The sequence below is a fragment of the Brachyhypopomus gauderio genome, chromosome 11 (assembly GCF_052324685.1).
Source record: "Brachyhypopomus gauderio isolate BG-103 chromosome 11, BGAUD_0.2, whole genome shotgun sequence".
NCBI lineage: Eukaryota > Metazoa > Chordata > Actinopteri > Gymnotiformes > Hypopomidae > Brachyhypopomus > Brachyhypopomus gauderio.
The window spans coordinates 6,593,035-6,620,170 of NC_135221.1; the positions used below are offsets into that span (position 1 = coordinate 6,593,035).

The following is a 27,136-nucleotide window of genomic DNA, read 5'->3' on the forward strand; positions in this document are numbered from 1 at the left end:
GCTCAGCAGTAGCAACTACAAATGCCAGATTGCTCAATTAAATTCATTATTTGTCCATTTTTTTGCTAAATGGTATAATCGAATTGTTCTTTCCAGAATGGTGATTGTGATTAATATGCTATTAGATTGTGCAACCTCTATACTACCTGCGCTGACCCTGGAAGAGCAGTCCTGTAGTGGGAATTAAGATCTCTGTGCTGCTTTATCTCGCAAGTCTTTTCAGGATGATGCAGTGTCTGTTTTGTGAAATGGTGTGTAGCTGAATGCATTTGACTGACATTGTCTTAGGTGATTCATTTTTATCACCGTTCTAGCACCAGAATGCGCTAATTTACACAGATCAGTCAGAGCTGTGTATTTCTTTGTGCATGACGATCACACACAGGCTATAGATTGCCTGCTGATACAGTTTTGATACAGGGCCGTGATCTTTTGGATGCATGGATGAATGGAGATTGAGTATCTTTTATGATGTATATTTTGTCAATTAACGGTGCTGGCCTAAATGTGCTTGTGCAGTTTGTGTATGAGCTGTGGTGTTTTTACCAGCAGAAAGAGCTGACAAATCAATTAAGGAGGTAAAACAACACGGGTAGTTTCAGCGCTGTAGCAACTGCATTTTGAATACTTGGACATTTTTGCACATTTTTGTCCAGTATATACAGATATGCTTGTTGAACCAAATGTTAATGAGGAATTTTACCTCCTCGCTCCTCCACGCCTGTCCCCTGCTCATTATCGCCACAACCACGCTGTTTTCTCACATGGTGTTCAGGGTCACATCTTGTAACATCACATTCTGTGTTTGATCTGTTTGGTGCCTTTTGTTCTGTGTTGTGTTCACATTCCAAACGATGCGCATGTTTGGGACAGAGAGCGACATCTTCAAGTGGTCTCAGACTGCACGGGAGTTCAAAAGGTAGCAGTCTCACTTGCTCTAATGAACCATATCAGAACAATCTCACACCTCTAGCACACCTACTAAGTCTGAGTATGCCCTAAAACTCTGTTTATATTTACATCTTGTTTGTTTTGGGGTTTATCCTATGGAGGTAGTGGGGTTATGTAGGGTACTAGTTATTCTTCTAAAATAATTCTTCTTTGTATAATGTACAGCACACTGTATCTGTCAGCTTCTACATAGATCCTGAGATGTTTTACAAAGCTCTCCTCTGTGTTTTGCTTAAAATATAATGTATACCTTAGCCACAGAGTAAACAACAACTCTCTCTACCAGTCTCCTGGACTTGTAAAGACTGCCTGTGGATGAATAATAACCTGAATTTATCTCTGCTATAGAACATGAGTTTATCCTTCCACTTTACCTGAAGAATGTACAGGCCAGCAAAACGGAGAGGCCCCAGTTGTCATGAGAGCCCATGAAGGGATTATTCATTTGTTCCACATCACCACCTTTGGATGCTCATCAGTGTTAAACCACAAATTATGACTTCAAACAAATGTAATCATAGAAATGTATTGGGTATGAATCGTTTTTCATCTCAATTTCAGATTTGCATTGTTTTTTTAATTAGTTTTAGAACTGTTGTAGAAAATAGAGGTACACACACACACACACACACAGACACCCTTCTTCCCTGAAACTTCACAGAGCCAATTGATCAATAGGCAGAGGTGGAGGAAGGGAAGGACTGTTTGTGTATCGTTCTCAATAAAGATTGGATTTACAATAACGTGGCCTCCACCCCCTGTCCTCTCTCTCCCCTCCTTCTAACAACCCCTTACGGCTCTTGGCTCCTGCTTGTGCCCTATAAAACACACCGAACATAAAATCCACAGGCACTTAAGAACTGTCCTTCTGAGGGGCGTGGACAGGGGAGGAGTAAACATCCTCTTTACACCACTAAATCCATCCATCCATCTATTCATCGATCCATCTATCCATCTGGTAAATGAGGGGGAATCTACTGTCTCGGGCTGGTTTATTAAGATGCATTGTATCATGAATAGGCGATCGTTGTGGCTCAGGGTTCAGGGAGAATACGTCAGATTCACTGATGTCTTTGAGTCACATAGGTGTACTGCATGAGGGAATTATTAGGGTGATCTCTGATTTCTCATGTCATTTGCCCCTGGCAAATTTAGAAATTTAAAGCCCAAGTCATGGGTGGCAAGATTCTGAGAGTACCCTGAGGGGCAAATGCGAGACCATGGGGTAGCCCTGGGGTAGCTGGTGTGTGCTTACCCTCATTCTCGCTTAATAATCTCAATAGTAGTCCAGAGACTTTGACTGGGATTTCTCCTTAATTATTTATTTCAGTGACCCCATAACTTCAGCTAAAGAACTCTTGACAGCTCCAGTTTCACCAGAACAGGGCTTTTAGGATATTTCTCATCTTCGGGCTATCTGCCTAGTGAAGGAGATTGAATTTGACATGTGAATTTGAGGTTTCACTCACTCCTCCCTATTAGCTTCATTTAATGGAGCAGAGGAGAGTGAGTATTCTGGTCCACAGATAAGATGTTCCAGACCCAGATTCCCAGAATGACAGAGGAATGATGCCAGATAAGAGTGACGCCATCCAATCTACAGTAGATCAGAAAGAGACTCGCCACCAGACCTCCCAATCCCCCCTTTTTCTTCCACTGGCACTTTAGATAAGAGGCCCTGGCTTTTTTTATTGTTATTATTATTTTTATTTTTCAATTATTACGTTTTGTCTTTCCCCTTACTGACCGTGGCATTATCTAAAATGCCCCAAGTGCCTTCTGAACTCCAGTGTAAGTCAGAGAAATGGGCCTGCAGAAAACAGAGGGATAATAAAAGGCGCAGAGTGAAAGGAGAGGAGCGTAATGGCGTTCGTAAAGGCTGCTTGGTGGCCTCAGTTCATATGCTGCGTAGCACACATGGAGACTTGTTACTGTAACCCGCAGTGACTGAGATTTACACAGTTTCAGCCTGGAGAATGTTGCCATATGGGCATCCGAAAGAAAGAAAAAATGTAATGTGTAGACATCTCTAAATAGGTCTGAAAATGTGTCTTATTTGTCGAAGAGCGTAAGCCATTAAATCTGTTATCTGTTGCAAATGAGGCTCAGCATTCTGCGCTCCCGGTTCAGAGCCCTCTCTCACTAGCGTAAGCGAATTTAAAATGAGTTCACACAGAGAAATCTCACATCTCTCAGCATATGCCACATTGTCGCTAATTGGAAGCCAGGCTTGATGGAGGGAAACAGTTGTCATGTGCCTAATAAATTCATTGCAATTGGAGGTGCCTATGAATTTTCACTTGCATGTGATGCATTTTTTTCCATTGTGTTTTTGCATCTTTTTTAATTTTTATTTTTAATGGATTTTGTGACGTACTTCCTTCTTTGTAGCATCGTGGTTTAGAAATCATTGCATTTCTGTGTAGAATGATGATATTTTGGTGGAAATTATTCCAAAAGATGCGTGCTCTCCTGCCTCGAAGGTAAGAGATGAATGTGAAAAGGTGAGTGAATGAACAAATTTGGTATTCATATTTATGCGAGAGTTAAGCAACATCTGGAAGTCCTAGAATGTTGAATGCTTTGATTGAAATTCTGTTTGATGTATGACATTGAGAAGTCAACTCTCAGATGCTGAACCTGTAATGAATGGTCTGGTGGTTTTAAAACAAACTGAATGAGTTTGCAGAAAAGCATGCATGGTAATTATTTCAGGCCTCGTTAAAAGCCTCCCACCCCTTCCATTCTCTCTCAATCAATCGCCACTTTAGCTCAAATGAAGGAAGCCTGAATGTTGGTCTTCTCTCAGTCTAATTAGCTTAATTGCCCCAATGTGGTAACTGCAGGAAGAGGAGACATGCTGTTCATCAGAGATGTCTTCCGAGAGTTTCTTCTACACTTCTGTTATGCTGTTGTCGGTATATTGGTTGAACATTCCCAGTTGGGTCTCGCATGGTATAGTGTGAATTTGTGCAAAATCCTTCAGTCTAATGGGGCCCATCCAAACTTGGGCTTCATGAAGTCAGACTGATAATCCCATGATTCAGTACAGTTAGCTGTTCAGCTGGCCTTTCCAGTCATCCCTAGACTGCAAAGATCCTAACATGAAGTGTTCATTTTGATTGCATTAGATGGCTAATCCATCAACACTGCTTATACCAATTAGTCCAGATTCAGTTTGGTCTATTACACACACACACATGCGGAGTCTGATAGGCTAGCATGTTCCACTGATGTATTAGACTATATGAGTACGGTCTGTCTCCGTTGGCTCTTTAGCACAGTCATAGATTTGAAATGATTACTTGACATAGCCGTGCATTATAAGTAGATAAGAGATTTTGCTCAATTATGCAGAATTCTATTAAGTTAATAAATGCACAGTTGAGGAACAGGTGCAAATAACTACTCATTGAAATTTAAGCGGAGACTTTGCTTACACACAGAGAAGAGCTTATGTTTAAAACCATTCTCTGTCTTAGCAGGACACTTGCACCCACACCCCCTCATTATATTAATCCATGTGTTGCTTACACAGGCATTACCACACTCTTCAGATTGAAGACATGCCTGCTCTTAAACACACAATCTATACACGTTCTCTCCTGCTCTATCTCTTTCCCCATTAACAGTAGTCTCATACTTGCATGTAACTATTAAAAATATTAGAATTGAACAGTTTTGGTCCACAAGGTCCTTATGAACTGACATAGAGATTTCATATGACGTGAAAATGCATTTATTTTCGAAAGCTTTAGGAAGAACAGAAATGTGGATTTCATCACAATTCCTTGTGTGTGTGCATGTATGTGCATATATATGTATGTGTGTGTGTGTGTGTGTGTGTGTGTGTGTGTGTGTGTGTGCGCGCGCACACAAACATACACTTTTGGAAAAACAAGCTATATTTATTCATTGCAGAGAATTGTCCATAGAGAGAGGTGAAGAACTGACAGATTCACTATTTGTTCAAATATCTCACTTTTATAATGTTTCATAAAAGGCAGGAAAATTAAAGGGACTAAGTACTATTAACTGTGTTTTCCAACATTCCTAACACTCCACATTTACTAGAGATCCTTCCCATTTATATGCAGTATGCTGGGTTAAAGATTGTCCACAGCCATTTTAAAGACCGACTGCTGTTCTACAACTCACTGCCCATACACAAGATGTAGAGGTCCATTTTTTATTCTATGTACTTCCCTGATTCCTGCGTTATCAGTACCGTAAGGACACGTGTGGATAAACTGCTTGTTCTGTTATATAGAGTTGATGGTGACAGAGTTAGACTCATGGAAATCTTTGCTGACAGGTCTTCATGCCCTTTATTGGATTCAGAACTCGTGTTTTTCCCCCAGACGCGTTCTGTATTGACACGCCTTTCCTATTAGGTTGTTTTAGATTTGTATGAAAATAGCTGCTTTATCTGTGTCAGCCTGTCAGTTTGAGTTGAATCGTCAATTTAAAAAATGTCTCCCTTCCATGATTGTCTCTAAAAGGTTCTTTTCTTTTCTTTTTTTTAAGCTCTTGACTGATTTCCTTTCTTGTTCTGTCTTTTGGAAGGAACTGTAATTTTAATTGTTACTATATTTCTTTGAGAGAATAAAATTCCTAAACTTAACTGAGAATTTGTAGATATACAGGAAACCCCTTTTATGTGACGAGGGCTAAATCCACTTTATTTAATCTACCAAATACCTCTATTTTTTCATGACGTTTCTTTACAAGCATCTGTCCTCCTGCTCACCCTGCTGTGGCTCCTTTTCTCCTCACCTTTTCTCTCTCATTAAAATAAAAGAAACCCAGTAGCAGTTTAAGTTTCTTCATTGTCAGAACTGTTATCACCCGTCGGTTCTCTGGGCTGGGAACAAAGTCTTTGCACAGAGTGCACAAACAGAAGGGTAAGAACAAAAGCAAAGCCAACAGAGTCAGAAGGGGGAGAATAAGGACATTGAATCAGAATCACAAACAAACAAAAATGACTTTTTTTTTTTCTTTTTGTTTTCCCTTTTTGTTCATTTTTGTTGTTGCCATAGTACATGTCCCCAAGAATTCGAAGGCACCCATTTCCACCAGCAGATATATATACAGTACAGGTAGTAAAGCTATAACAATACACACCTGAGTCCTCATTATACCATTATACACCTTATTTTTATGCTAATCCTTTTTACCCCTTAATATGACGCATCTTAAGGAAAACAGGTCATCATTGGTACTAAGGAGGACAGTAAAACTCACCAAACCTTGGATAATGACAATACCAAGAGTGGTATCTCTGGCACTTTTTTGTTTTTTCTAGGTGATACAAACATATTCTAGGGTCCTTCTTTGCCCCATATTGTATTGAGTAACAGATAGACTTGACCAAGGGAGGCACAAAGGGCATATTGGACTAGGGGTGTGCCAAATGCGCCGACTTGCTTCGTGATTATGCATTTGAAAATTAGTCCGGTTCATTTTCTTGTGTAGTTGAAGCATGACCTGAATTAATTGATACAAATCATTAAAGCCCTTCACAGGGTGCACTAGCTTTGCACCCAGCTTTGAGTGGTAAGTGACACATTTTGGTCTTTATGGAATATGTGTTGAATTCCCAGGGTTAAATGATTCATTTGTCCTGTAAATTATGATGTACATTTTACTTTTTATTTATTTTTGTTTGTTTTTTCTTTTTTTTAAACAACTTAGCCTGTAGACTTTTGTCATAATTAAAGATTATGGATAAGGATGATATACAAGCTACTTCAGAATTGGCACACCCCTTACTTTGGAACCTACAGAAATTAACAACCCCCTACTTAGCTACTCTGTTTGAAAAAATAGTGGCCAAAACAGAGAGGGGACAGTACATAGGTTATCACGTGTAGGCATAATCTATATCTGGTATTCCTCCTTCTCTGTATCCACGGTTGGTGCCGTAGCCTGGATTTGCTGTGTGGTTGAGGGTGCTCCTATAAAGGGTTGTGTTATTTGAGGGGAAAATGGTATGAATGTATGTCATGTCCTCAACCTTTGCCTTTGGCTGCAAAGGCTGGTGGGTTGCCAGTGGCGTCATCTGGAAACCAGGAGTTCCGATCTCCAAGATTGAGGTGTCCTTAATTGTACCAGACTCTACATAGTCATCATAATGTTTACCACCACTACGGGAAGCAACAACGTCTCGTCCATAGACATTGTGATCATCAGCTGTGAGGTATCCTGCGCGATGTCCATACCAGCAGAAGATCCCAAAGATTAAGAACAAAGAAACACATGCAGTCACCCCTCCTATAATCCCCGCAAGTGGTAAGGATGTTAGGTCATCCGTACCCTGTTCGTCCTGGCCCTGGTCAGCACCAGGTTCAAGCTGGGGATAAGCTGTCTCTGTTCTAGCACAAGCAGGGTGCTCATGCTCTGACTCAGTGTTCATATTTAACCCCCCTGTAGCTGTAATGGATGTCCATTTCCCCTTGTTCACAACAAGAGGCACCAAGCAGATAATATAACTTGAATGGGGTTGTAATTGAGTAAGTAAATACTCTCGTCGGTCCCCCGGGACTAGTGTCTCTGTTATTGACCCCATGGCCGGATTGTTGCCTAGTCTTAACCAGGACAGCCTGAAAGCTGAAGCTGGTTGTGCAGCCTGCCATGTAATATGGACCGTCTCTGGAGTTAAAGGCTTCACACTGATGACCAATGACTTTCCAGTAATCCCATCTTCACTAGCAACAGAACCGTCCTGTCCCAAATCAGGGTACCTGTGCACGGGTCGTCTGGACCTGAGGGTAAATAGAGAACCTTGTGGAAGTGGAGGGGTAGTTGTAGTTGGGGTGTCTGTAGGAAAATCTCCTTTGTCTCTCTTGGCTCCATCACTTCCGCCCAATCCACCACCTCCCCCAGGTCCATCTACCAAAGCCTCACATTGTTCCATTTGACTTGTGAGGTCCCGAAGTGTTTTGCCCCTTGCCTTTTCTGGTCCATGACAGGTTAGACCCCTCACAGTTACCGATGAGCCTCGGACATGCAACCAATCGTGTAACCAGCGGAGGTTGCAGCCACAGTACCAAGGATTTCCACGGAGAAGCAGCTGTGAAATGCTGTCCAAGTCCCTGAATAAACCTCTGGGGAGGGTTGTAAGATTGTTGCCTGATAAGTCAAGCTTCTGTAACCTTCGCATGCCTTCCAGAGAACTCCTTGGCATGTGCACCATGGCGTTATCCTGCAGGTATAGTCGAAGGAGATGCATGCTCGGAAGATTTAATGGTGGTGACTGAAGCGAGTTGCGCACTAGAGAGAGCTCGGTTAAATTAGACAGCCGTGAAAATGTGTCGTCAGCTATGCGCTGATTTGCCAACAGGTTCCCATCAAGGAATAGGCGTCTGAGGGAAGTGAGTCCTCTGAACGCATGGGTTGGAATAGTAGAGATTCGGTTATCGTCTAATCGAAGCTCCTCGAGGGATGACGGTAACCCTGATGGTATGCTCGAGAGATGGTTGCGTGACAAGAAGAGAAGTCGTAGCCGTGGATTATTTGCAAAGGCCTTTTCTTCAATACTAACGGTTGAAATTGAATTATCATCCATGTGCAGTTTCTCTAGCAACGGTAAACGTGCAAGAGCGGCACGAGGCAACGTTCGTATGTTGTTGTCCTGCAAATGGAGTTCACGCAGTGATGGAGGCAGGTGCGTTGGAAAGTCGTCGAGTTCATTGTCGTAAAGATAAACTACCCGCACAGTCATTCGTCTTTCTAACGAGACCGGCAGACCGGCGTTATCAATGCGATTGTTTTGCAAATAAAGCACTGCTGCTGTTAACGGTAAAGCTGGTATGATGCTCAGGCCACGGTCGTTGCAGTAAATGAACCCGTCATCACACCTGCACGCTGATGGACATTGGACTTCCCCTTGAAGCTCCGCCTCCCCAAGCGCTGCCTCGGTGATGGCAGCTGTCGCCGCGGCGAACTCCAGCACTTCCACCAATAGTGTGAGGCAGAGGAGCAGCAGAAACAGCCAATCTCTGAGCTCGATCAGGCTTTCGGCTGCCATGGTGCAGTTTTTCGACGCTCCACTTCAAACTTCTGGATTGTAAAAATGTATTCCGGTTTCTCGCCAGCACTGTTGGTCCCTACGGAGATCAAAGAGAGAAGGGTGAATGGCTCGTGCTTAAGCTAGTGCAACATCTTGACAGGTACCAATGCAGAGTGTTCTCATCTACATTTTAAATTACTGTCCTCCTGTAATCCTCCCACATGTGTTAACTACACCTTTACACTTACAAGCGTCCATTAGCACGGCTGGTGAGGGAAGGAGGTTGAGACGGATATGAAACAGCAACTGTTTCCTAACTCATTATGCTTTATTTAGATGACGAGGGAACTGTTGATTGCATCTTTTTGGTTGAACTTTAGAAAGATGGAGATGGAGGAGATGAAAGAAGCAGAGAAGCAAAGAGAAATGGGTGACTGTGAGAACAGGGTGGACTGGGTTAGAGATGCAGGGGATGTTTTATAACATATTACATTTGATCCATGCTGCTGCTTTTATTTTTTAGGGTAATTTGCATTTGGAATTTAAAGGCAGACCATAGTCGGTTGTTACAAATTGACATAATGGATGCTGTTTCAAAATTTCAAAATGCTATAAATTATTCACAGACTACTTGGAACGCCCAAGAAAGATATCACTCTTCACAAACTCTGGGCTGGCATATTAGGTTTTGTTTTGTTTCCTTTGTGTGTCCTACGTAGGCCTCCGTCTGTAACTTATCAAAGGGAAATGGAGGAAGGAAGAAGAGAAACACTTGCAATTAAGATGGAAATTACTTCTCTGTGTATTCAATTTACATCCTGTCCCCTTAGGTCTAAAATATTGCAAGAGAAAGAAATATGATATTATTCTTCGTCATCTGCCAAGACTAAAGTAAACAGCAATAGATTTACTAATGTAAAACATGCAAGTGTCGAAGGGTAAGGGGTTGGACAAAATAATATAAACACAAAGTGAATGTCCAAATGTGACAGGTCAGAGGTCACACAACTCCTGACTGTCATGAGACTTATTGACTGCAAATCAAAGCAAGACATGATGACTAGCCAGACAATTACACAAAATTGTTCCCAAAAACTTGATACGGTGTCAACCAAATGTGTGCTCCAGTGGCACAGAAAGTTTACTTCTGAAGACGGTCTGGTCTCCAAAGCTGCATAATACAAACCTTTGAGCTGTGGTAGCAAACATGGGAGAAGTTTTATGATGAACTGCAGTATGTTTTGCACAAGCATACTAAACTTTATCATAGGTTCGCCGGATGCTTACACCTTTTGTTCTTTTTCCTTTCTTATTTCTTTTTCTTCCATCCTTTTTTTCTTTCTTTCCTTCTTTCTTTTATGCTGGCAGAGACACAAAAGAGACCCAGCCAACACCTGTTTGTATTCCTGTATGTTTTTGTCACTCTAGGTGTATGTGTGTGTGTGTGTGCATTGTTCTCTGCTGGGACCTCATTCTTTTTGCAGCATGCTGTCTCATGGGGCAGCACTGGGACTTGTTTGTGCTGGTGGCCAGGCCAGATGGGAGCTGGTTAGCTACCCCTCGGCTGCAGCGCGCTGTTGCCTCAGGCAGAGACTTCATGCAAAACAAGCCCTTAAACAGAGCTAGCTCCCATGCAAAACTGATCAAGCTGGTTTACACAGAATGACGGAGACCGAGATTTGTAGTGAGAAATAATTTTGCATGTTGTTTGCCACGCCAAATTGAAAGTATTTGTCGCAGGTGTAAGAGTGGCATTTTCAAGAAACTTATTTGCCAAACAAATGTGTAAAAATCCTTTTCGATTCAGAATTATTTTTTGTTGCAGTGTCTTTGGTTACATCATTTCTGTTGAATGGGTGAATGCTATTTGTTGCATAAGTTCCATTATTATTATTAAAAAAAGGTACTGTGGCTGAAAATGGAAAACAATTTTTTAAATGTCAGTTTTAACTGCTTGTGCAGTATATGTATATTTTGGTATTTTGTCTTGGCAGTAAATGTATATTTTAGCTGGAAGTGTTTGTGTTGTAACGCGGGAGAAGCCGGGGATTGTGAGGCAGGTGAATGGAGAATTGGAGAGGGAATGTTAGTGTCAAGATTCCCTTTTGAATATCTAATAAAATGTGCTACAGTCTTGCCCTTTCATCAAAATCCATTTAGCTTAAGCCGACAGAATAAAACAGAGGGGGGAAAGAGTGAGTGGGTGAATGAGTGTGTGGGTGGGTGAATGAGTGGGTGGGTGTGAACTGCTGTGTGTGAAGCTAAGGTGTTTGGATTTGTCCTTCCATGGATCCTGTATCCATCCCATTTTCTCTGTCCTTTCATCTTTCTTGTATTTTCCATCTTGTTTGTGCTTCACACACAAAGTAAGATACCGTGGGAGTAAGTTGGTTTCTGTTTAAAGACTCTTGTCTTCCATCATCTCAGAGGTCCTGGTTCTACAGGTTTGAGAGGTCACGTGACTGTGGCAGCATGTCTAAATATTGCTTAAGTTGGACATTCTGGGCATCTCACTGTCAACATAGCACCTTTTAATTTAGCTGACTTTCCTGTCTCCACAACACAGAAGAAATGTTAAGGAAAAATGTGTCTTACCCTCTTGAGAATGAATTTGTTAATCCTTTGCCTTGGTAGCAGATAAGGAGGGTTCGAACTATAATCAGTGTTAATGTCTATAAAACAGTTAATGCCTCACTGCATGTCCTCTTTTGTCAGGGAGTGATTCACATAGCAGCCGTTTCTGTGAGGGTTCCTGTTCAGTGTAGGCACTGAGACCAGCATTTCTTCATCCAGAGGAAGTTCTCCACCCTTAGTGAAACAAAGCAGTTACTGTTTGTCCCAGCTTGTAAAGCTAAAAGACCTTGTATCTGATGTTTTAGCTTGAAGCCTTTGTACATCCAGGAGCATTGTCAGCATTTTGATTGTGTATCCTCACATCAGTGATGGGCAGGACTACCTCAAAATTCAGACCTGTAAGAAAACATATCACAACTGAGTGAATTCATTCATATTCACATTGCTCCACTTTAAAATACTGTCGATCTTAAACCAACCACTCACAACACAAGACGGCTTTAAAAGTCAGAGAAGTACGTTTCAGTGTGCAGATTTAAGTGGAAAATCTCTTTTGTGGAGTGCTCTAAGCCATGGGCCAGAGTAAAACACAAATGCACTCTAACTGGGTCACTTTATTCACAAGATGGTGGCACTGACCACACCACAAAGCATTCTTCATTAGAGTATACCAAAAAACAAAAACTCCACTCTGTCTCCTAAAAATTACAGATGTCTGAGCCTAGTAGATTCATGTTTAAACTTGTAGGATGGGATATCTGCATATTTGATTGCTCTGCATTTATGTTTACCACAACAGCCATCATGGGACCACAACATTTACACCAGTGGCCATTACCATCCTTTGCAGTGCTGTGTTATATTTCCCAGGCCTGACATGTGGTGGCTTTGCAAAAGAGTTTGTAATTTTTAAAGTCCCTTCCAGGACCCATTGACTCCCTATCTAACTGCTCTCCCACGCTCCAATCAGAAAGCAGCGGTGTTCAAAAACAATATTCCTGATGTACGGCCTGCAGTGTGGGCCGTGCAGATGGAGGCAGGTGGAAATGGATCACTGGAGAGCTCTAGCGGTCTGCGTGGGGAGACTGCGAACATTTCCAGCTCTCAGGGTTAATGCAAAAAGAATGAAGCTTCCCTGGCGTAATAATGAATGTGTGGGCTAATTAAAATCAATAATGTATTTGGGGATTTTTAGTTAATCAGTGCTTCTGCTTGGTGTGAGAAGGAGGGGCAGGATTCCAGACAGGCACATATGTGAATGGGTCCACTGCTGATCAGCACACCGAGAGCCTCATCCTTCTGTCCTTGGCTCGTGGTTCAGTCTACAATGTTTCCTCCTTTTTTCCCTGTGTCTGCCCATTAGTTTACACTCTGTCACCTCTCCTCTCTCTCTCTCTCTCTCTCTCTCTCTCTCTTTTTCTACCGTTCTGTCTGTCTCTCGTGGACTCCCTCTGCATTTCTCTCTGTATCTTTCACACTCACTGTCTCACACTCTGCTGATTTTTTTATGCTTTGTTCCCCCTCTGTTTCTGTCCATTTATTTTCTCTCTCTCCCTCCCCTTGCTCCTTTTTCTGTTTTGCTCTCCCTCTTCTCACTAGCTGTTGCTGCTCCTTTCACTCTCAAACTCCTATCCCTGTTTCATTCTTTCTTTTCCCTCTCTTTTGTATGCTAAGAGACAGATACAATGTGATAATGAGAACTGATAACAGTAAAACCAGCTATGACCTCTGCCCTTTGACCCAGACTATGTGACCCCACAACAGAACAGTTCTCCATCCGCTGATGGCTGCATGGAGATACTGCAGATACTGGTGTTCAGCTCGTCTTGCCTCACTGGTTCTCTGAGAATTGTGGTTTCCTGGAAACAGTTTGGGGGGTTGTGGGGTGGCAGTGTGGGATAAGTGATGAATTCCCTGTGTGTGTTTAAATGTTAGTACAGCTTTGTGTGTGCATGTGTGTGTGTGAGGCTGTTTAACTTTCCTGATCACATAACCCTCTCCCCATTTCTGCCTTTCGGTTTCTCATTTACTATGTGGGGGGTTGAGAAAGAAACAGAGAGACAGAGAAAGAGAGTGGCAGATGGAGAGAGAGAGAGAAGAAGGAAGATTGATGAATCCATTGGAATGAAATTTGTAGACAGAAATTACTGTCAGGCCATGTAGGGTTTAAGCCCACCAGAGTCTGAATTCATGACAGTGACACACACACACACACACACACACACACACACACACACACACACAAACTTCCTAGTCTTTGTCTCAAGATCATGAAGGAACATGAAAAGTTAATGGCCTATCTCATCCCTCACACTGCTTTGTCATAAAATATTACTAAAGTACATCATAAAATAATTATTCCACACCAGATCCAGCACATTATTAATTCAGGGCAGGGCTTGATAAATGGCACTGTGATATAGAGACGTAAACAGTGTAAACAAACAGAGTATTTTGCGTCCGCGTCTGGTCACAAAAAGCGATAATAAAGCACTTGGTTAATGTGATGTGATTGAATACCTCCCCCAGGGGGTTGGTACTGTACTGTACTGAAGACTGCACATGTGTGTATGTGTGTATATACTGCAGGCTGGTGGTCGATCCAGTGTGTGTGTGTGTCTCGCAGTGGTGCTGTGGAGATGGATGCACTGCTGGTCAAGCAGTGGCCTCTGGGCACATGTGTGTGTCAGGATATTATCCAGAGCATATGTCTGCTCCTGAGACATGCACACAACACCTGGGCTCCTCCCTGATGCCTGGGCCTGAACTTCAGAATCATCATCCAGTCCATCAGGGGTTCCTGTGTATTCCAGAACTCTCCTGCACATTCTAGAATGTTCTGCAGGCTCGCCCTTATAAATCCTCCACATGAGTATCATCAGCTAATGAAGCTTCAGTTTCTGTATCAAAGCCGTCCTCGGTGCGAAGTCTAATTATGTACCATTCAGAAGCAGGAGAAGGAAAGTAATTGCTACACAGAGGTGCTTTGACAGTTACTCTCCACAAACACCTTGATGAGAGGTGTCTGGAAACCAGGCTGTTGTGTTTTTTATTTTTTTTGTTCTTTTTTTTCTTCTTCTCCCTCCTACAGCTAGTGATGGCCTCGGTCTTAAACTGCCTGTGGCTCTGAATAATAATTTGTGTGTGTATGTGTGAGATCTGATGATAATTAGCTAAAGGTAATCAAGGATAATTTGGCGATGGGAGGGAAAATCGGCGGGAGACACACGGAGATGGAGGGATGTGACCAGCCTCTCAACACAGAGCTGAACACAGCAGCCTTTTTGCATGAACAACTACAACAGTGAGGGGGAGAGAAAGAGGGAGTGGAGGAGGCGAGGGGAGAAGGGAGGGGGGGCCGGGGGTAAAAGGTTAAATAGGCTGTGAGGGGAGCATGTTTTTGTTTGTTTGTATTGAGTGGGCTTCAGTTTTTGTTTTTCAGTGGGAGCGTTTTTCAGTGGGAGCGTTTTTCAGTGGGAGCGTTTTTCGCTTCCATCTTCGTGCGCTACTTTCGTCCTGTATTCTGACTCTTGTTCCCTCTCCCTCACAAAAATAGAGGATTGGTCAGCTATAACCTTTAATGTGCACAAGGCCCGACATTTCCTTAAGGACACTCCGTCGAGTCCTAATTTGAACAGGATGGACACCCCAAGTCCTGCAATGTCCTCACTTGGACTCTGAGATGGGACACTAGCATGCTGTGTGTGTGTGTGTGTGTGTGTGTGTGTGTGTGCGTGTGCGCGCACTCTAAAGGCTGCCTTCACCATCATTAAATTGTCTGCTCTCCCATTTCTCTTTTAACATTGTTACATTGCAACTAAGGGCTCATGGACCTGTGTGTCTTTGGCTCATTCTAGTTGCTGGAGACGGACCTCATGTTTTTCATGTTTCTCAAAGTAAAGTTGATTTTGATCGCAGTGAGGGTTCTGTTTTATGTATCTATGTGACATAGATTCACATTGGTCTATCTATACATAATTTATCTCTGAAAAACCTTCTACATTCTGGACTTACTACTTATTTAATACTTACTTTGGGTGTAACAGTATATCTATATCTAATCTGTACGTTGGACTCAAATACTATAAAATAATTCTGTCAAACGATGAGATATTCCAATATTCATCTTGAGGTTTTCATTTTAGCATCTAGCAGCTTGAGGTTTTCATCTTCTGTTGATGAAATTTACTGTGAACTAAAATTAGAGATGGCACTATACAAATTTCTACTGTAGTGATCCAATACTGGCATTTTGCATTTGAATGTTGCCTGATATGAATAGCAAGCAAGTATTTGTTCATTAAGAAGCACAGTGGAGCTGTGGGTAAATTTTGAGGGAGATTTTTTGAATGGGACATATAATATGTGCTGTATTTTTTATAGAGGTCATGCATGGATATGATGGGTATATTTATTTAGACCAGCTGTAAATAAATGAAGTGTGTTTAAAAAAAGTGAAAAAAATCAGTTTATGTGAATAGAGCATTTAATTTTTTTCCTCCCATTTCTCTCTTAGTCTCGCAGTCCATTTGTCTTTCTAAGACTCTTAGTCCAAGTCCATTACTTTCTTAGTCTCGTAGTGAGAAAATATTGCTGTGGTCATCACCTGCTTGATTCTTTGAACTGTACTCAGACTGTGTGCTGTCTTGCCTCTCTCTCTCTCTCTCTCTCTCTCTCTCTCTCTCTCTCTCTCTCTCTCTCTCTCTCTCTCTCTTCCTCTCCCTCCCTCCCCCCTCCCCCTCAATACAGCTACTTACTCATTGACTCCTGAATTTTACACTATAGTTTTGCATGTTTGTTTCTCGTTACTGAACACCACTGTAATTACACGTCAACTTAATATTTACCTTAAAATTATTCTAGCTAAAAATAATTATCCTTCAGTGGTAAATTGCTGTTCTACCCGCTAAACACAAGGCAAACACATCAGGCATAAAGTGAGCAGACACACTACCTCTACGATGGTCTCTCTTCACTTCAACTAAAACCAGTAGAAATTTAATCTAAATGATTACAAAATTGATATTTTTTGTTGCCAAAAAATAATCATCTATGGATGAAGTAGGCTGAATTTAGCATATTCTCCAGCTTCTTACTCAGATTTTCCAGTCCACTTTAAAACACAGCAGGCTAATGACAATCTCAGCACCTCCTACTTTTTCACATGGTTTGAATGTACTAAAACCATATAGTCATTAACTTTATGAGCTGAGGAGTGTGCTTTATGTGTTTAGTTATTCTTTCTCTCCTCCTGTTTGGTTTCTGTCAGGTTTCTCCTGTTGTTTCTCCTTTCACTGACCCTGAATGTCCTTTACTTGATGGCCAAACCTTTTTCTTAAAAGAATGGAATAATAAACAGATCATTATTGGTCGTGGATCCATGGTGGTGCAAAGTGGTAAAATTAAATTCTTAAATTCTCTCACTAGAGAGCAAATGACCTGTTCCCCCCACACTGGTTTATCAAAAAATTAATAGCAATACAAATTATAAAAGGAGTGGGAAAGCATGGATATTTGCATTTGAACATTAGGGTTTTAATCATTAATGTGATGAAAATACAATTAAACACTTCAGTGGTGTGTAAACTGTGCTCAAACTAACCTGGCTGTTATCATGTGACCTCAAACTAATATGGAATCTCATCAGTTTTCTTAAAACGTTCATCCCAGACATCCAATCCAGTAATGAACTACATTTGAGTCCAAAAGAAACATTGATCAAAATGAAATTTTAAGTTTTTCAGCAGTCGAAGAAGGAAACAATCTGGCATCCAAATGCTCCATGAATGTCCTGCAATGTTACCCGTTAACATAGCTAAAAATATTTTTCTACAGAGTTAAAAGCAAAGTAACAATAATGCATTGAGGAACCTTATTCTGTCAGTATCTATTGTTGGTACCATCTGAAGAAAATATATGGCATCACAACAGTTTTATCAGAAAGAACAAATAGTGTCTGAACAAGATATTCAGGTATACCTAAAGGTATAGATATAGGTATAGAGGAGCTGTCACGTAGGGCAACGCCCCCTCTCGTAGCTGTCACTCTGGGTTCCCTCATGTCCGTGTTCCCTGCCTGTTTGTCCCGCCCTGCTCGTTGGTTTTGATTCCTCGTTTGTTACCACGCCCCTGTGTCATTGTCATCACCTGCCCCTTGTTTAATGTCTGTGCATATAAGCCCCTGAGTCTCCCTTGTCCTTCGTCCGGTATTTTGAATTTGATTTGTGATCGTGTCTGTTTCTTCGCTGTTTCTGTACCTGACCGTATTCGTGTTTCCCCCGTTACCCGTGCTCCCTGTCTTTGTAATGCCTGTCTTTGCTTGTTTCACGGACTGCCCTCCTGCTATCGACCCTGCCTGGCTATCCGACGATGAATACGGTATTCCCCTGAATAAATCTCGCTCTTCTCAGCACTTGTGTCCGTCCTCTCGCTCCGTGGCGCGAGCCACGTTACATAATACCGGACCCCGTAAGGACACAGCGAGAGAGCGAGACTCTGGTGAGTTCAAACACTGTGAATGGATGTCGGCTGGTTTAATCCGGTTAGACTCTCCGGTATTTCAGTGCGAACAAACCAGAGACAGGAATACCCCTGGCGTTGTGGGAACAAGGAAGTCTCGTCGCTCACAGAAGAAAGTGCAGTCACTTTTAACTGGCTTTCGCGACGAGACTCCTATTGAGCGCTACGTGTCTGCCCGGCTTGGCGAACACCACAGGCGTGAGCAACCTGTGGTGCAAGCAGCGGGCAGACGGAATGAGCGCACAGACGAGCGTTGGCTTAACCCTCGGTTTGCTCTCGGTGGCCACTGCGAGCTCCCGACGCCTCGGAGGAGGCGGAGCCGTCGCAGAGAGAGCAACCGAGAGGCTTCTGTGTCTGTGTGTTCTTCCAGGCTCGCCCAGGACCCCAGTGACGCAGACCTCCCTCCGATGATCCCGGAAGCCGCTCCCCTAAGGCTCCCAAATAATTTTTTGGGGGGGAGTACTAGCCACTCACCCCAGGAGTGGCCGGCTCGGAACCCGGAGGACGTCAGCGCGGCGGACACGCCCCCCGATGATGTCAGTATGGCGGACACGCCCCCCGATGACGTCAGTATGGCGGACACGCCCCCCGATGACGTCAGTATGGCGGACACGCCCCCCGAGGACGTCGGCTTGGCGTACACGCCCCCCGAGGACGTCGGCTTGGCGTACACGCCCCCCGAGGACGTCGGCTTGGCGTACACGCCCCCCGAGCGCATCTCCTCACCCCAGGTTCCTGTCCCCGCTGCCCGTAGGCGGTCCACGTCGGTTCCTGTCCCCGCTGCCCGTCGGCAGTCCACGCCTGTTCCAGTTCCCGCTGCCCGTCGGCAGTCCACGCCTGTTCCAGTTCCCGCTGCCCGTCGGCAGTCCACGCCGGTTCCAGTTCCCGCTGCCCGCCAGCGGACCCTGCCTGTTCCCGCTGCCCGCCAGCGGACCCTGCCTGTTCCCGCTGCCCGCCAGCGGACCCTGCCTGTTCCCGCTGCACGCCAGCGGACCCTGCCTGTTCCCGCTGCCTGTCTGCCGGCTCCTGTTCCCGCTGCCTGCCGCCCGGCCGCACCTGTCGCCCCAGAGACTGTGCTGCCCACGCGTGGGCTTGGACTCAGTGTGTTGTCTGCTCCGCCCCGTGTTCCTGCCTCTGTGCCTGTGTTCCCCTTGCTCCCGTGTTCCATCCCTGCTTTTGTTTTGGTCCCTGTCCCCGTGGTTATGTCTGTCAAGGTCTGTGTTCCTGTTCCCGTGTCTGTTTCCTGTGGTGTCGTCTCTGTCCCGGTCCCCGTGTCTGTTCCCCAAGTCGTCACCCACCTTGTGCCTGTGCCCGTCTCTGTTGTTCATGCTGTCTTTGCCTCCGTGTTCTCCTCTGCCCTGTCCTCTGGCCCAACTCCCGTGTCTGTCCCCGGTCCTGTCCTGTCCAGCCCTGCTCCTGTGCCTCGCCCTGGCCCTGTCCAGTCTCCCTGTATCCCATGTCATGCCGTGTCCCTGTCCGACTCTAGGCCAGTCTCCGCGTCTCCTGTCTTTGTCCCTGCCATGCCCCAGGTCCCGTGTCCTGTCCCTCTGGTCCGTCCCGTGTCTGCTGTCCCTGTCCCTTGCCATGGACCGTGGTTCCCTGTCCGGTCCTAGTCTGTGTCCCTGTCCTGTCTGCCCTTGCGTGCACCAGAGTGGCACGCTTTGAGGGGGGGTTCTGTCACGTAGGGCAACGCCCCCTCTCGTAGCTGTCACTCTGGGTTCCCTCATGTCCGTGTTCCCTGCCTGTTTGTCCCGCCCTGCTCGTTGGTTTTGATTCCTCGTTTGTTACCACGCCCCTGTGTCATTGTCATCACCTGCCCCTTGTTTAATGTCTGTGCATATAAGCCCCTGAGTCTCCCTTGTCCTTCGTCCGGTATTTTGAATTTGATTTGTGATCGTGTCTGTTTCTTCGCTGTTTCTGTACCTGACCGTATTCGTGTTTCCCCCGTTACCCGTGCTCCCTGTCTTTGTAATGCCTGTCTTTGCTTGTTTCACGGACTGCCCTCCTGCTATCGACCCTGCCTGGCTATCCGACGATGAATACGGTATTCCCCTGAATAAATCTCGCTCTTCTCAGCACTTGTGTCCGTCCTCTCGCTCCGTGGCGCGAGCCACGTTACAGGAGCCCTCAAACAGATAACAAAAATGTTTGAAAGAATATATTCTTAAATAAGAAACAACTGAGTAACTGGTTTTACTAGTTCTTTTTGTTTGTTTGTAATTTACTTGAAACTGGTTCTTCAATAAGGGACTGTATAGAAGGGATATTACAGTTTTAAACAAAAAATGAAATAAATTCAGGGTAATTTAAAATGTTTTACAGTTTTTTGAGGGCTTGGTTCGGCTTGGTTTTAGAGTAAAAGCACATACATATATTTCCAGGTGGACATAATTTAAAGATCACAATTTCAATTTGCTTTTAGAAAATATTGATTAAAATTTATATTGTGACCTACAGTGGTGTGTGTGTGTGTGTGTGTGTGTGTCCTGCTATGCACTCCTGATGAATGCATCCACACATGTTCTCCATACGTGTTCAGCTTCCATTTACACCAACTCTCTATCAGCACAACCTTCAATACAGATGTGTTAGTGGATGTGCTGGTAATGTTCTCCTTCTCAACTTCATGCAAGATTTAAACACTGCTTCCCTAACTTGATCCTGTAATAAAGGGAGCTACTGATGAGTTAGAACAGTAGAACAACCTTTGGCCTAGGACAGCGTTTCTCAAAGTGTGGGGCGCATGGGTATTGCAGGTGGGGCGCAAGCAATTGGAAGAAATGAACCTTTTTAAGCCTGTCGTTTTAATGCCTGTTCGTTTTGCATAAGCCCTGGATGTTTAAAATGTCTGCGGAACAATGTGAACCAGGGCTAGATTCGGCCCTTTAATGAATTTGTACCGGCCCCCCGGTCAACAAATTACATTTGCCACCAAGTGAGGCTAGTAGCAGTCAAGATAGCTGCTAGAAATGAATTGCTGTTTAATTTTTGAATAAGTACATTAAAAAACAGGTGCATCTCAATAAATTTGAATTTCACTTTTTTGTATTGAATTACTGAAATAAATTAACTTTTTGATGATAGTCTAATTTATTGAGATGTACCTGTACATATTAATGATAACCAATAACCAGAGGATGTATCAGTAAGCTGTTTCTGTGCCCATGGTTGTAATGATTTTTTTAAATCAAGAACTGTGCCCTCTTGGAAATCGTTTAAGTTATTTTAGCACTATAACAATTAAGTCATCACTATTTGATATAACGTAACATCTGTAAGTCCAGTCATCTATTTGATAATTAATAACTTTTAATTTCTTAAGTGATAACACAGAAAAGTTCTGGAATATTTTTTCTAACATAATTTCCAATTTGTTGCTTAATCTAACTGTAAATACAAGGGGGCTATGGTTAACATTGCTTACCACACTTCATTAATGGGTGAGATTTAGGTCATGTGGATTTAAAGCTGTAATATTTCATATTAGTAAATTCATTTGTTCCAGAAGAGTGGTACATTCTGTATGTGCTGGTAAAGTATTTGCTGAGTAAGACACTGCCACACACTTATACACTCTTAGTCCCTATTTTCATCCATTGTTTTAGGTGTTTTGGGAGCAAACTATCTATATACATTTCTGGTTTAATAAGGTAAGAATGTTTTAAAGGTTAAAACATAACGAGTTGTGCTGGATACTGAATTTAAAGGCATTTATGCTTTGCTTCTGCCATTGGTGCTCGTGTGTGCGTGTGTGTGTGTGTGTGTGTGTGTGTGTGTGTGTGTGTGTGTGTGTGTGTGTGTGTGTGTGTGTGTGTGTGTGGTGAGAGTGAAAGTGTGCGTATTTGATGTTGCCTTGTATGTATCAAATCAAACGGCTCTGAATCCGATCTCCTCACGGTTACACTCACCCAGATATAATTGTCACGTTGTCACACTCCCTGTACTTCAAACACTGCCTCTTGCTCACTCCCTCCCTCTCTTTCTCTCTGTTTTTCCTTCCTTCCTTTCTTCTGTCGCTCTCTCCCTCAATCGTTCACACTCACACCTGACACAGCACTCTACAAATACGGCCTATTAAATTTGATGCAGTGTTTTGTGACTGAAATAATTTGATGCTTTCCTTCTTACCAATTTCCCCCCCCTCTCTCTCTCCCCCCTTCCCCATCTCCCTCTCTCCCTCTCTCCACTTCTTCTGTTGCTTTCTCTCTCTCTCTGACACTATCTCTCATTCCTGCTTTCTCTCTCCCTCTAATGAACTGGTAAATGCTATAAACAAAATTCTCATCCTGTCAGCCATGTTCCAGTCCTTTCACCTTTCCCCTTGCTCTGCTCCTCACATTAGCTGGATTATACTTAATCCCATTTCATGCTGTTATTTTAATAGTCAGTTCTGCATCTGAGTGCATATTCTACTCATCACTGTATATCCCTCTATTAGGCCTAACACACTGCTTCTGCACCTTCTGTCTTTCTCTTCCTCTTCATTGGAATTATGGAATTATGCATGGACTCCTGACACTGGCTAGCGGAAGCGCACTGATAGATCCTAATCATCTCTCTCTCTCCCCTTTCACCTCTTAGTTTCACCTCTTTCTTGTCATATTCTCTGGTACCTTTATTCGTTCTCTCCTTCGCTTGCACTGTCTGTGTCTGGGTAAATGATGCAGTGTCTGGAAATAAACAAGCAATTTAAACGTTGGGATCTTCTCTCTGCTATGCTACACAACACACACACACACACACACATACACACACATTTTGCTCTTTCAGACATTAAGCACAATTAAACAGATAAACACACAATCACAGAACTGCACACACACACATATTAATAATTACTGTTCTCTGTCCACACTGTTCTCTGTTGATTGTATTGATTTTATTTTTTGTATTTATTTCTAATGAAACCCTCAAAGGTCACCATATACAACCTTTAGCATAATGCATTTTATATATAGTGGGGATGTTTTATATTTACATCTTTTATATATTTAAGAGTGAAACCAACCATGTTCAACAAACAGTCTCCACTAAGCTGAACAGGATTAGCCTTTCAATGGCAGGCCCCTACACTATTTTATATAACTCTGTTAGAGCCATACTATCAGATACCATGCTGTGGGTGGGGTAGAGTTGGTAGGTGTGGAGGGAGGTGACTCTGAGTGAATGAGTGGGTGCCCATGTATGTCTGTTCTACCCACGTTACAAATAGTGTGATCAGCTCATTTAACAAAGAAAATTCGTTTTTGTTTGGAGAAGTCTTATTTAAAGGAGGCCAGCTCAGACATGTTGTCAGTCTATTTTAACACACTTTGTGCTAGCGCTGTGTGATCATGCACCAATCTATGGTGCTAGGAAATGGCCCTGTCCTGTATGGGCCTGATTTAAAATAACCCCGAGGCTGCACAACGACATGACCACATCTCTACCGAATCATACTCTTTGTGGTTTTGAATGGGTTCCTGCTTCACCCTCTCCTGTGTGTCCACTTTAGCTGAAGCTGATCGCCTGTGCGTGCATGCACACACACGTGCGCACGTGTGCACACAAAGCATACCGCATTGATACAGCTTGAGTTATGTCTCCACAGGCCATACCATGTCAGGCCAAGGTTAGGTCTGAGTCACCTCACAAAGATTCTGCTAAAGTAAAACCGCATAATAGACGTATTATTGAGTAGTCGAGGAGTTTCTGCAGCTGTCGCTCCAGTTTGAAAGGCTGCCATTCTCAGGCACAGAACACATCTATAAATCGCCATCTTAAACATTCGAACGTGAGCTCAGATGACCAAGTACAGAATTGTAAATCTGCTGAAGCTAGACTTAGGAAACAAAAACGCAACAAAAGCTTAAGGCTGCCTTGGGTGAAGCAGTAAGCCCTGCCCTGGTGACTGTTTAGTTTTTTCACATGAGCTGTGCACTTCTGCGTGTGCTGCAGTCGCTACCTCCTCTCGCTTCAATTTACCACGGCCGTGTTTGAGGCGCTAATGGCCTCTGGGAGGCTCTGTCACCGGCACAGCGGTGCTGTAAGAGATGCTCAGAGCTGCGGTTCACCTCGGCGGGGCTGGCCACCGGCACGAGCCGTTCGCCCCCGAGCTCTTACACAACGCCGTCTTTCTGCTCGCTGTCCGCCACTCCAGGCATGCGGGCAGAAATCTGCGCCGTGACAGAAGCGCGTTTGATTCAGGACGAAATAAATCACTCGGTGCCGATGACTAAAATGGCCACATTGATTAACGAACAAGGCTGACGTACATTTTCATGGTGTCTATGACAACCCTGGCCTGGCAGAAGATGACACAGAACTGCTCATTGTTGAGTGGGAGCCCTCTCCAGAGAGAGGCCAGTGTGTGCGTTTGTATGGTGTGTGTGTGTGTGTGTGTGTGTGTGTGTGTGTGTATTGGTGGTAGTGGGGAGGAAAGGTTCTGCGCTCATACTGGTGTCATCTCAAGCTTGTTCATGGAGTCTCCTAGTCTATGCCGGATAACACACGCTCTATTCAATCACTGCAGGATTCCACATGTGCATTCATATCTCCTAAGTACTTACTGAATTACATGCAGCACTAGGAAAAAATTATTAACTCATGTCATTTCTAGTCGGTCCCCTTTTGCTACAGTGTCTAAAGATGTTCTAAATTAATCCACTTCACTAAATAAACAGTCTAGGAGGCGTAATGGAGTTATATAATGGCAACTTTCATAACCACTAGTTGTGATGCAGTCGTGTGTTGCTGCATGGCGAGACCTTTGGCTGTAAGGTTGTTGGTGCATGCGGGTTTTGCACTGTAATCTGCACAGTATTTTCTGGCTGCAGTGGGTTATTTTTCTGTCGTGTTTTTCCGTGCAGTCGGACCCCAGTGACTCACACACACCACTTTTGCGGCTTCGGCTGTAAATTAAAAACAACTACTGACTACTGACCACAGATCGGTGTTAATGGTGAAGGAGTATGACTAGACTTATTAGATCCTCAGGAAGATCTTGTATTATTCAAAAGCAAGCATTCCCATGAGTAACTACACTGCCCATATTACTCTGCATGAAAAAAATGTAAACGCTGTGAGTGCACGAGCATGCATGAGTGCACGTGTGTGTGTGTGTGTGTGTGAGAGAGAGAGAGAAAGAGGGGGGAGAAAGGTGGAGAATCAATTTCACACAGCTTTAATCTTTAATATTTCCTCTCTTTGTGCTGTGTCTACGTTGTTAATCTAATTTGAGCTGTTGAGTTGCTGTAATTGTCTCGAGAGTCTGTGAAATCATGTGTGTTTCAATGTGTGCATGTGGATGAGTGCGAGTGTGCAACAACATTTATACAGTTTAGAAGATTTCTGGTAGTTTAACAAACTATTATTTGAAAAGTAACACTTTGGGATTATTAAGAGAGACAGGAATAATGTGAGGGAAAGAAAAAGCTGTCAAAATGTGCCATTCTAGTACAGAAAATGTTTTGAGAAAGTCTGTATACACAGCAGCACACAACTGATAGCCCTTATTGGAAGTTCCTGCCTACATGTTTGGGCCAAAGTGTGTGTGTGTGTGTGTGTGTGTGTGTGTGTGTGTGTGTGTGTGTGTGTGTGTGTGTGTGTGTGTGTGTGTGTGTGTGTGTGTTTGTGTGTGTGGAGTGGGAGAGTGACATGGGCCCCGGTGGTCTGGTATGGTGGTGGTATCATGTGGAGCAGGTTGTGTGTTACACCCTGTCCCCACTGAGCTGGCATGGCTGGGAACTCATGCTGGCAAGTCTACAAAACCCCCACTGTGTCCTGGCTCTCACCAACAGAGCAGGAAGAAACGGGAGAGGTGAGGGAATGTGATGAAGGGTGTGCGTGTAGATGTATGTAATGTGTGTGTGTGTGTGTGTGTGTGTGTGTGTGTGTGTGTGTGTGTGCATATATGTGTATGTACACACGCACACACATTACATACATTATATATGTACCCACGCTACATATATGCACATATTGAGAGTCACGGTCTCAGATTTGTACCCTGCCACAAAACGTATCGATTTACATTCCATCTGTATCTGATCTCACTGTTAAGTATTAGCATCTGAAAATCCATATCAACGTCAAACGGATCCGTTTGAGGTTCTTCTAGTACATCCTTTTTATGTGCGTATGCTCTTCCCTAACTTTCCACATTTTCAACACAATAATGTAACGGACGCTTCATTTTATGAAAGCTTCAGATACGCTTGAACTTTCACTGTCATACTGTATTGTGACCGCGATAACGGCGCACAAATATATAATAAATTATTCCTCAGAGTAAAAAAACATTTCTGCTCAATATTAGCGTCTCTCTCTTGTTTTACACTTCACATTGTCATGTTCGATCATCGTGCCGTACGTGAGTGTGCCACACAGGCGCGGCGGTGCAGGCAGGTGTGTTGGTGCTGCTCCACACCGCACAGCTCTAACAGGTTGGGAGGTGTCCGTGCAAATGCACTCAAACGCCATCAAACACGCCAACAAATATAAACGCTTATAAGAAGCTTTTAAGAGTGACATTCACACACTTAAAACATGAACCATACGTGCTGTACCTCAAATCCGTGATAGCGCCGGACTACAAAATAGTATGCAAATACTTGTTCAAACGCGGCGCACACATTTACATTTTTCCAGACTGCCGCTTTTTTTATGGTCGAATAATGCATTTAAGGGGGGGGGGGGGGAACACAGCACAAGATTGCAAATTATTAAAAGCCTGTCAATAATAATCTCCCCATTCACTCCGAGTTAATTTCAACAGTCATGGTCAAACGGACTGAACAAGTAGACGAGGCTGGCGACGGAGACAAGTGTTGCCAAAACTAGTGAAGCTACGTACCTCTCCGTCTCCGTCGAGCGCATTTCTCTCCGCTTATGTTCGTTTCGGTGCAGAGAGCCTCCTTTTCCTTCACTCGGGCGTTCGTGTGGCGGCGCCGCTCTCCGTTTGACGGACGTTAAACCGTTTGTGTCACACCGCGCTTGGTTGTGAGCACGGAGCGCGCGGAGACTCGCGGTGTCTCTGTCACAAAGCGACGTGCTGCGCTCCGCTCGCGCTCCCCTCGCGCACCCCACCCCTCCGCCTCCCCA

At 43.7% G+C, this 27,136-nt stretch overlaps 2 protein-coding genes across 3 annotated transcripts in view; one reads left to right on the forward strand and one right to left on the reverse strand.

Moving 5' to 3' along the window:
- Window positions 1-27,136, forward strand: part of macrod1 (mono-ADP ribosylhydrolase 1) — a 69,640-nt gene that overhangs the window by 10,079 nt on the left and 32,425 nt on the right. The gene's annotated exons all lie outside the window — the stretch shown is intronic.
- Window positions 4,549-27,096, reverse strand: flrt1b (fibronectin leucine rich transmembrane protein 1b). The gene is made up of 3 exons (XM_077021349.1): window positions 26,889-27,096; window positions 11,558-11,932; window positions 4,549-9,059 (listed from the first exon to the last, which is right to left on the reverse strand). Exon 3 carries the CDS (start codon window positions 8,978-8,980, stop codon window positions 6,815-6,817), a length of 2,166 nt encoding a protein of 721 aa, XP_076877464.1. The 5' UTR covers window positions 8,981-9,059; window positions 11,558-11,932; window positions 26,889-27,096; the 3' UTR covers window positions 4,549-6,814.